The sequence below is a fragment of the Peromyscus leucopus genome, chromosome 1, assembly GCF_004664715.2.
Source record: "Peromyscus leucopus breed LL Stock chromosome 1, UCI_PerLeu_2.1, whole genome shotgun sequence".
NCBI lineage: Eukaryota > Metazoa > Chordata > Mammalia > Rodentia > Cricetidae > Peromyscus > Peromyscus leucopus.
In genome coordinates, this window is record NC_051063.1 from 77,652,591 (window position 1) to 77,661,960 (window position 9,370).

Here is a 9,370-nt window from a genome sequence, read left to right on the forward strand (position 1 = left end):
ACTAAAAATTCAGTGGGTATGGTGGCACATCCCAGCACTCAGGAGGCAGAAGCAAAAGAATTAGGAACTCAAGGCCAATGTGGGCTATGAGACATTCCCAGCACCCACATGGCAGCTCTTCTCTGTCTGTAGTTTCAGTTGCAGGGGGCCCAAAAGAGACATGCAGGCAAAAAAACACCACTGTACATAAAATAAATCATTAAAAAAAAAAAAAAAGCCCAAACGAAAAGTAACAAAAACCCTTAGGCTGGCATGTAACAGTGTAAACCCAAAACCCAGAGGCCAAAGCAAGACCAGGAGTTCCAGGAAGCACAATGGGGCGTGAGGGAATGTATGCTCTAAGTGGCCTAAGGACCATGCTCTGAGAAGACCATCCATCTTTCCATGAGTATTTATTAAGCAGCGACCACATGCCAGGCTAGTTTTCACTCTAGGCAGATATCAGAAAGACATAGTCTGCTCTCATGAAGTTTACATTCTCATGAGGGTAGAAAATATCAAGGATACAATGGAAGTGACCAGCCAGGGACATAAAGCGAGTGGACAGAGACAGTGCTTGCGAACCTCAAGAGCCGGCAGGGCCTCTCTAAGGTCACTGGCATGACAGGGAGGAGTCAGCCACCTTCTTTGGGAAAAGCATCCAGGTGGATCTTTTATACCCAGTTCCTTTTAACCCTAGGCCCTCATCTAAGAATGTCTCAAAGCAAACAAGTCCGAAAAGAGTGAAGGTCGTCCCCCCTTTATTATGGAGGCTTCCAAAGCAAGAGGACAGGATAGAGGAGTTTGCCTCAGGGAAGGATCTAGCTGGGCCCTGGCCCCTTCCTTCCTGGGCCTGGTACCCCAGGCTTCCTTGGCCCAACGGCATCAGTCTGATTCTTCTGCCTTTTGGGAAACCTGGGAGCCATACATCTCCCTTCTTCACGTGTCCCCCAAATCTCGGGCCAGGCCAGACCCCAGGGCTGAGCCAGCAGGATACGTAGCAACACCCAATCCTCAGGCAGGCCTCCCGGAGCACCAGCTGGATGTGGGGGCCTCCCGGAGCACCAGCTGGATGGGGGGGCTCCTGAGCACCAGCTGGATGGGGGGGCTCCTGAGCATTCTTCCTGCTTTGCCGTGCCAGGTCCTTGGGGTCACAGGCATGGGTCTGGTCCTCAGGATTAAAAAGACACTGACAACACCACACAGAGGTTGACCCCCATCCCAGCAGGTTAGAGAACACATAAGACATGACACAAGGACCTCTGAGGAGGAGGAGAGGAGCCATGTGGCGCAGTAGATGCCCAGGGCAGGTGGGCGGCTGGGGGCGGGCGAGGATCATTTCTTCTTGGCACGGTCTGCCGCATCCAGAGCGGCCATGTTTCGCGCCGCTGTGATGAGGTGGATGACACTAATGACGGACTTGAGCAGGGCGATGGGAGCCGTGATCCAGAGGCCCATTCGGAAGAGTCCCACAGAGCCCACTGTGGGGAGGCAGAGAGAGGATGGTGGGAGGCGACGGAGGGGTGCGAGACTGGGGCCTCTCTTTCCCCAGGCAGGGCAGGGTGGAACCCCACCCCCACCCCCTCTTCCTACCTAGTGGTCCCTCGGAGAAATTGAACAGGTACAGGAGGCAGTAGAAGAGTTCATTTCCAGCACACAGGGTGAACAGGGCAGGCTGCACATAATAAAGGTTGCCTAAGATGGAGGGCCGTGTCCCTACCGTAACCCACAGGGACGTGGGCCACAGACAGGAGAGGGCCTCTCGGCCAGCTGCACACTGCATCCTACTGCATCATTCTTTAGCCTCTGTCTGTCTGTCTGTCTGTGTCTCAGAGCCTCATTCTTAATGCTGCCAGGAGGATCACACAGACCTCCCACCAAATTCCCCTTCACCATGCCTCAGCCCAAGGACAGCTCCTGCTTAGAGGGTTGGGGCAGCCACTCTCTCCTGACCAGGGTCCAGCCTAAGACTTCCCATCTTCGGAGCAAGTAAGGGAGGGGCAAGGAGGGCTCACCCTAGAAGTATAGTAGATCCGAAGCACGGGGTTCCCAGAGAGGTCGATCATCTTGTGGCTCTCACTGCCCCTGACCACGGAACTTGGGGAGAAAAATCAAAAGACTTCATGAGCTTTGACTGCTACCATACCCACCCAATCATCTCACCAATCGGCACTGGCAACTGGCATTGCCTCCACTGTACGGAGGAGCTGGTGTGAAGCTGAAACTGCATCTTGTTCAAGGCCTCAGAATTCCTTAGGTAGGGACAGTAGGATTAAATGCCCCACCATAAAGCACTCATGCGTCTCCTGGCATTTGGAATCCAAAAATATCCAGCCAGGCCCGTGATAGAAATTGCTTAAGCCACCTTTAAAAATGACAAGCCCACTCATAGACACGGCAGTCACCCTGGGACTTTAACAAGGCAAAATTTAAAAAGAGGCCTCAGCTAAGGATAGGGGCGTGCTGGCACAGAATTCCAGCACCCAGGAGGCTGAAGTGGGAAGACTGTCATGAATTTGAGGCCTACCTGGGTGCACACTAAATTCGAAGCAAGTCTTGGGCTGTTGTCTCAAGGGGGAGAGAAAAAGGAAGACACCTCCCAGGGAGCCTGAAGTCACCCCAGCCCCAATCCCACAGGAATGTCTTCCACTCATTAGCACCTCCAGCATCAACGCAGACCTGTGCAGATGCAGCCAGTGACTGGCCACGTCCAGGCTCATGCTGAGCTGGAAGAGCAGAGTGGCTCGAGGATACAGCAGGGCCAGGTTGACCAAGAGACACATGGTGGAACAGCGGTCTGTCAGCATATCGAGCATGGCCCCAAACCGGGTGCCTGAAAAGTAACGAAGTTGAAAAAATTAAGACTGTCTGGTATATTAGATGACAGGTACCCACCTTTGGCCTATCACTCGGGGCTGAGTATGAATGGAGTTTGAAAATGTCTACCATCGACTGCTCGAGAAGGAAAGCAGGCTGCTGTCAATAGATGGTGAGGTCAAAAGGACGAGGATTATGAGGACAAGAAATGAGACCACACCGGGCTGTGGCAGGAAAGCGGTCGGAGAAGCTCTCTCTTCAACTCCTCTAACTAAGAACCAAGGCCCCAAAGAAAGGCACGAGACCCCAAGTCTCAGGGGCAGTTTTAGAGGTGGATCTGGAGAATTCGTTAATGAATTAGTCGGAGCTCCAAGCACCACCTGCTCCCCACCCACCACCGAAGCCCAGCTCCAACCTCTTCTGGAGTCCCTATTGTCTGTGACTAGCACATAGTAGTCCCCTAATGAACACCTGTTGAATGGAGTTTTATTTTCTTATTTATCTTTTAATTCATGGTATGTTTGTCTGCATACATGTATGTGCACCACATGTGCGCCTGGTGCCCACAGAGACCAGAAGACAACATTGGATCCCCTAGAACTGGAGTTAGAGGTGGTTGTAGGCCACCACATGGGTTCTGGAAACCAAATCTGGGTCCTGTACAAGAACAGTAAATATTCCTTTTGTTTGTTTGTTTGAGACAGGGTTTCTCAGTGTAACAGACAGAACTGGAACTCGATTTGTAGACCAGGTTGGCCTTGAACTCACAGAGATCACCTGCCTCTGCCTCCCAAGAGCTGGGATTAAAAGCTAGCGCCACCACCGCCCAGCACTGTAAGCATTCTTAACTGATCCTCTGAGCCATCTCTCCAGCCCCAATGACTTTTTTTTTCCTTCTTCAGCTCTGGCTCACCTGGTTCTCAAAATGCAGCCTGAGAGGACTTTGGACTTGGAGCAATCTTTCTGTCTGCCTCTCCAGTGCTGGAATTACAAGCATGAGCCGCCACGCCCGCCCCAAAGGGAAATTTATGCAGAGAGACCTCTTCCATTCACATCACTATGTCCAGTTTAGGTCATACTGTTAGGCCCCACCCTTCATAAGCCGTGTACAGTCCTCAAGAGCAAGCTTAAATCCCAGGTTTAAATCCCCCCCAAATTCCTGTTTGGTTTTCTTACAGAGATGGGAATGAAAGAGCCATCTATTTCTGAGGTTCTGGAAAAGCAGGAAAAGGGCAGGGGGATGTTGGGTCCCCAAGCGGTGGTAGTGGTGGTGGTAGAGCTCTGTCACCTTGATTAAGGGCTCGAGCCGCGTGTCCATCAAAGGCGTCTAGAAGTCCACTGAGTAGATAGAAGGAGGAGGCCGTGAAGGGACAGCAGGGCATGAAGTAGAAGGAAATGATGGCGAAGACGATCCGGGCGTAACCTTGGGATGGGAAGGGAGAGGGGCAGGTTGTGATCGGGGAACCAGCTCTCGATCCCTGGCCCTCCGCTGGTGTCGGGGCCGCAGACAGCACTCACCGATAAGGTTAGGCACGAACAGGAAGATATTTTCCTCTGGCATCTTGGCGGCTCCCCTCGTCGCCCTGGCCCAGCTCTGGAGGTGCAAGGGCTTGTCCCAGTCTCACCAGCGCGGCCTCAGCTTTCAGTCCGCGACATCAGCCGCTCCACCAGAGCCCTGGGCCCAGTTCCCCCGCGCGACCCCAGCTGTTAGAGCCCGCAGGGCGCCAGGGCGCAGGGCACCCCTGGGCGCAGCTCACGCACACCTAGCCTTCCGATGGGCAGGCGCTGCCGTCTCCAGCAGAGGGCCCCGCTGCTGGCTGCGCCCGGCTCCCCTAAGCTTACTCTTCCGTCGGGGACGTTAACAACATCGGAGGAAGGAGAGAGCGGCTTTTAAATATAAATAAATAAATTAAATAAATAGTAGCTGAGGCCCCTTTAAGGCCGGCCTGCTTCCTTTTCCTGCCCGCGCCCCTTGGCTTCGGCTCATACCAACGCACCGAGGGAGGGGAAGGGGCTGAGAGCCGTCCGCAAAGGGAGGAACTGGAAAGGGAGAAGCGGAGGAGACCTGAAAGGGAATCTGTACTTGGCATTTTACCGAGGGCATAAACTCCTGGAGGCCAAGGTAAAGCGGTGAGATTCCGACGTCCCGAGTCTGGGCCTCCCCGGGAGACGGGGCGACTTAGTACAGCCCACATCGCTTCCCCGCCCGCTACGTCTGCGGCCGCGATCGCTCCCCGACCCAGGCTGGGACGAGGTGGCTAGAGAGGCTCGGGGCGCGCCTGCCGCTTGCTTCTAGCGCCGCCCTGGTGGTGGGAGGATTAGAGCCCAGGTTCCGCCCTACGTCATCCCCCAAATGCCTCGAAATAACGCTGGGGTCACCACCTCCGAGGAGGAACCTGGAGAGCAACCGTGGCACGCTAGGAAAATGTCTTTAGTTCTAGAACCTCTAGTCTCCTAGCAACGGAACTATAGAACCTCCGCAAACATTTAGGTCTTTATAGCAACCCGGAGCAGCGCTTCCCTGGCTCTCCCTCTTTCCAACCTTCCTCCCCAACTCCAACTCCCTATCCCCATCATAGGGCCCCCTTAGACCTCTCCTTCTCCCCTCCCGCCGAGTAGCCCACGATTTCAACCCATCAGCCAGGTCGGGGGCTGCATGTTGGCTGCCTTCCCTTAGGAAGGGCCTTGGCAGAGAAGAAGGAAGAAGGAAGGGCTTTGGAAGGAATGGCGGGGGAGTTATTCTGAGAGCCCCTTCCCTCAAAGTCATAGGCAAAACAACAAACTTTTTCAAGGGCAGGACTAAGAGAGTGGGGTGTTTGAGCTGTAGCCGTGGACTAAATCTGAGCCCAGGGAATAGTGTGAGATGGGGTCTGGGGGGAAGTGGGCTGGTTCCTCAGTCTTAACACAAACTCTGTTTCTAGGGGATGGCATCCACATCTGCCAGGAATGGGGAGAAAAAGGACAGCTGGTCACCTCAAGCTGCAGCCTCCTTAGGTGGAGGGCAGGTGAGCAACGAAGGGGATGTGAAGGAGAAGGGAAGCAAGGCGGGAAGTCCGGTTCTGAGTCACGTGCCTTTATCCTGAAGCCCCATAGACGGCGTTCCTTGTCCAGGTCCTTCTAGTCAACCTTCTAATCCCAGCTTTCCCCGCCACAGAGCCTGCAGCCTGGAAGACACCAGACCAGTGGGAATGTGCAGGCTGAGTTCTAACTTCCTTTCCAGAAAGTCTCATTATCCCGTTCAGAAGAATTCCTGACCCGTATCAGCGCAGAACTTACAGATGAAGCCCTGTTTATTGCTCGCTCCCACGTGAACTCTGTGCCCATCAAGGAAAAGCAAATGAAAGACCAAGGGACTCAGATATCTAGACATGGTGAACTCTCCCTCTTCATCTAGGGACCAGTTCCTAACTCCCTTCCCGCAATACCTGACCTCCCCAGGGATCTGCCCATTTCCCCTCCTCAGTGCCAGTCCTGGGCACAGTGCCCCCTACCCTCTCACGCACTCACTGTTGCTAGCCAGGAGCCCCCTTTCCCCATTCACGCTACCCACAACTCTTTCTAACCATGGGGAAAGTCTCTAACTGGGGCCTCTATTTCCAGTGTTCTTCACTAAGACCCGTGGCACAGACACCCGGTGAGTGAGGCTCTGTCCTTGGGAGAACCGGTGGAGAGCAGAGGTAGGGGGAGTTTTGAACCATCCGCAGTTTATGATTGTCAACCATCTCTCTGTTCTTCTACTGTCTCCAGCTCTGACAGAAATCGCACCCGCACCAAGGCACACCTCCTGCCATCTCCTCGTGAAAAGGTTTGTCTATGGTCATTCCGGTTCAGCATTTCCAGTGTCCCCTATGTGCCGCTCCTTGTGTTGGGAGCTTGGGACACAGAATGCACAATATAGACTCGGCCTTTAAAAGAATTCAAGGGTTGGTTTGTTGGTTTGAGATAGGGTCTCGCTATGTAGCTTAGTTGGCCTGAAATTTACTCTGTAGACCAGGCTGGCCTTAAACTCACAAAGAGCCACTTGCTTCTGCCTCCTAAGTGCTAGGATAAAAGGCATGATCCACCATTCCCAGCAAAATCCAGTGTAGAATGAGGCCAAGCCAAGTAAGTGGCCGATGATAACACAGTATGGAATGGTGCCTACCTGAGAAAACAATAAGACTGCTTTTGCCTCATCCTCAACTGGGCTGGGAAGGAAAGGCATCACGGAGCTTCCTGAAGAAGGGAACATCTAAAGAAGGGATTTTCTAGGAAAACAGCTCTGATATAAATATTCTAAGCAGCAAGGATTGTATGACCCAAGGCACAGAGAGGTGTCTTAATAAGTGAGATTGTGAGCAGCTTCTATGCTCTGGGGCCTGCCGGGCTTGGCAGCACACACCTTCCATCTCAGCACTCTGGGGGCAGAGAGGGTGATTCCTGTGAGTTCAAGGACAACTTGATCTGCCTAGTGAGTTCCAGGGCTACATGGAATGACCTTGTCTCAAAATAAATAAACAAATTTAGGAATTTAGAAATTACACATATGTAATACAATAGATAATATAAATACATAACATATAATAGAAATGATATATGGGGAAACAAAAATTTAAAAGCAGACACACACACAAAAAAAGAGGCTGGAGAGATATGGCTCAGCAGTTAAGAGCACTTGTTCATTTCCCAGAGGACCCAGGTTCGATTCCCAGCACCCATATGATGGCTCACTACTGTCTGAAACTCCAGTTCCGGGAGATCTGATGCCCTCTTCTGGTCTCCACAGGCACCAGGCACTCAACTGGTACACAGACTACTCATACACATAAAATAAAATTAAAAAAAAAAAAAAAAAAAAAGCCTGGTATGGCTCATGCCTTCAATTCCAACATTTAGGAAGTAGAGGCAGGTGGATCTCTGTGAATTCCAGGCCAGCCTGGTCCACAGAGTGAGTTCCAGATCAGCCAGGGCTATATAGACCCTGTCTCAAAAAACAAGTAGCTAAATAATAAAATTTTAAATTAAAAAGCAGACAGAAGTTAGCTGGGAAGTAGATGGATGAGTTGAAGGAGAGTTGGCGAATGGGTGAATGGGGGAATGGATATGCTGACTGAGCATGTGCTAAGCACTTACTGCAGGCAGGCAACACTGTCCCAGGGTGCAGCACTGAGCAAAATAAAGCCCCTGCTCTCAAGAAGTGGGCGATGAAAGAGATGAGTGGGTGGGAAGGCGGGTGAGTAATGGATGCGTGAGCAGGTGGATGGAGTTGAAGGACGGGGAAGGGATGATGGGTAGATCTGTAAGTGAATAGATGGAAGGAGGATGTGGGTGGATATGTGCGTGGAGAAATGGATGATGAGAGAAGCGTAGCATGGTGGCTATATTCAAGGGTGGTATACGGCTTGGATGCTAGGTGAGGGAAGGATAAGACAGGGTCCCTAAGTGTAGAGTCCGCAGCTCCCACTGTCTTCCAGGGAGTGCTCCCCAACAGCCTGACGACTGGAGGATGAACTTGAACCTCCTAGTGCTGCTCTCTCGGCCTCCTGCCCTCCCCACTTTGCCCCTCAGTGAAAGCCCCGAAGCCCCTCTTTTGCAACTGGCTGAACAGCTCGTCTCGGGAGGAACTCCTGGTCATCAGCGCGCCACCTTTGAAACCAACGATGTCTTCTGGACCTGTTGCAAGACTCCACCTTCCACGGGCAATCACACTACTGAGGAGAAAAGTTTTAATAAAGAGCCAGGGATCCTCCCTTCCCCCAAATATCAGGAGTGTTCTGGAGTGGCTTCTGGAGGGGGCACGCCTTCCTTCCAGAGGGGCATGGTGCATGTCAGCTATTCCTGGAATCCAGGTGTCGGCCACCTGCTGCACCCAAGCCCGCTCTCTCGTGCCTTGTGGCTAGCTGCGGCGTGCAGGGGCCCCCTCTTCCTGCCGAGGAGAGTCTTCATTGTCACCTGGGGTTCTGAGGACCAGGCTTTTGCTGCTCCCTCTGAGATTTTGGGGGTCCCATGCTTATGAGAACTTGCTGGCTTGCTACCGGCAGAAGGGGATGCAGAAGGCCCCGCGGAGTTGGGGGTTCAGGCCCAGTGTGGCCACTTATTTGGACCTCTGAGGAAGTCCATTCACCTGTCTCAACCTTAGTTTCCTTAAGTGAAAACTGAGTAGCCTGGTGTTGGTGACACACGCCTTTAATCCCAGCACTCAGGAGGCAGAGCCAGGTGGATCTCTGTGAGTTCGAGGCCAGCCTGGTCTACAGAGTGAGTTCCAGGACAGCTAGGGCTACCTAGTGAGACCTTGTCTCATAAAACAAAAAGAAACAAAAAAAAACCCAAACAACAAAACAAACAAAAAACTGTGGGTAATAAATCACCCCAGTTTCACGAGGCCCTTACAGGGATTAAAAAGATGGGTATGGTGGCAATGCCTAGAGTCCCAGCACTCGGTGGGCAGAGGCAGGAGGAAGACTGTCTCCAGTTCATAGTGTGAAGCCAGTGTGGAATACACAGCAATGTCCTGTCTCAAAAACAAAAGAGGAAGAAACCAACCACAATGCATATAGAATCTTACTGACCCAGCAGGCTGCTAATGGAGAATCCT

General features: G+C 52.4%; 2 protein-coding genes across 7 annotated transcripts; one reads left to right on the forward strand and one right to left on the reverse strand.

The window, feature by feature from the left end:
• Positions 1-375: 375 nt before the first annotated feature.
• Positions 376-4,740, reverse strand: Cdipt (CDP-diacylglycerol--inositol 3-phosphatidyltransferase). Of its 3 annotated transcripts, XM_028885536.2 has the most exons (6): positions 4,315-4,715; positions 4,085-4,219; positions 2,659-2,812; positions 1,995-2,076; positions 1,573-1,654; positions 376-1,460 (listed from the first exon to the last, which is right to left on the reverse strand). In XM_028885536.2, the coding sequence occupies exons 1-6, from the start codon at positions 4,355-4,357 to the stop codon at positions 1,315-1,317; spliced, it is 642 nt and encodes a 213-aa protein (XP_028741369.1). In that variant the 5' UTR covers positions 4,358-4,715; the 3' UTR covers positions 376-1,314. The 3 variants fall into 3 exon arrangements, with proteins under 3 accessions (XP_028741369.1, XP_037066375.1, XP_028741370.1); XM_037210480.1 differs by lacking the exons at positions 4,085-4,219; positions 4,315-4,715 and adding an exon at positions 3,710-4,065; XM_028885537.2 differs by lacking the exon at positions 376-1,460 and having other exon boundaries at positions 1,573-1,674; positions 4,315-4,740.
• An 88-nt stretch (positions 4,741-4,828) lies between these two features.
• On the forward strand, positions 4,829-8,538 carry LOC114704353 (putative protein T-ENOL). Of its 4 annotated transcripts, none has more exons than XM_028885539.2 (6): positions 4,829-4,918; positions 5,718-5,801; positions 6,017-6,167; positions 6,397-6,430; positions 6,544-6,601; positions 8,250-8,538. In XM_028885539.2, exons 2-6 carry the CDS (start codon positions 5,721-5,723, stop codon positions 8,283-8,285), a joined length of 360 nt encoding a protein of 119 aa, XP_028741372.1. In that variant the 5' UTR covers positions 4,829-4,918; positions 5,718-5,720; the 3' UTR covers positions 8,286-8,538. The 4 variants fall into 4 exon arrangements, with proteins under 4 accessions (XP_028741372.1, XP_028741371.1, XP_028741373.1 ...); XM_028885538.2 differs by lacking the exon at positions 4,829-4,918 and adding an exon at positions 5,134-5,287; XM_028885540.2 differs by lacking the exon at positions 4,829-4,918 and adding an exon at positions 5,276-5,440.
• Positions 8,539-9,370: the final 832 nt, after the last annotated feature.

Coding starts and splice junctions, on each gene's coding strand:
- Cdipt (XM_028885536.2), bottom strand. CDS start 4,357: ATGCCAGAGGAAAATATCTTCCTGTTCGTGCCTAACCTTATCG. Junction 4,220..4,314: donor GTTCGTGCCTAACCTTATCG/GTGAGTGCTGTC, acceptor TCCCATCCCAAG/GTTACGCCCGGATCGTCTTC. Junction 1,655..1,994: donor GGATCTACTATACTTCTAGG/GTGAGCCCTCCT, acceptor TATTATGTGCAG/CCTGCCCTGTTCACCCTGTG.
- LOC114704353 (XM_028885539.2), top strand. CDS start 5,721: ATGGCATCCACATCTGCCAGGAATGGGGAGAAAAAGGACAGCTGGTCA. Junction 5,802..6,016: donor CCTCCTTAGGTGGAGGGCAG/GTGAGCAACGAA, acceptor CTTCCTTTCCAG/AAAGTCTCATTATCCCGTTC. Junction 6,168..6,396: donor GACTCAGATATCTAGACATG/GTGAACTCTCCC, acceptor CTCTATTTCCAG/TGTTCTTCACTAAGACCCGT.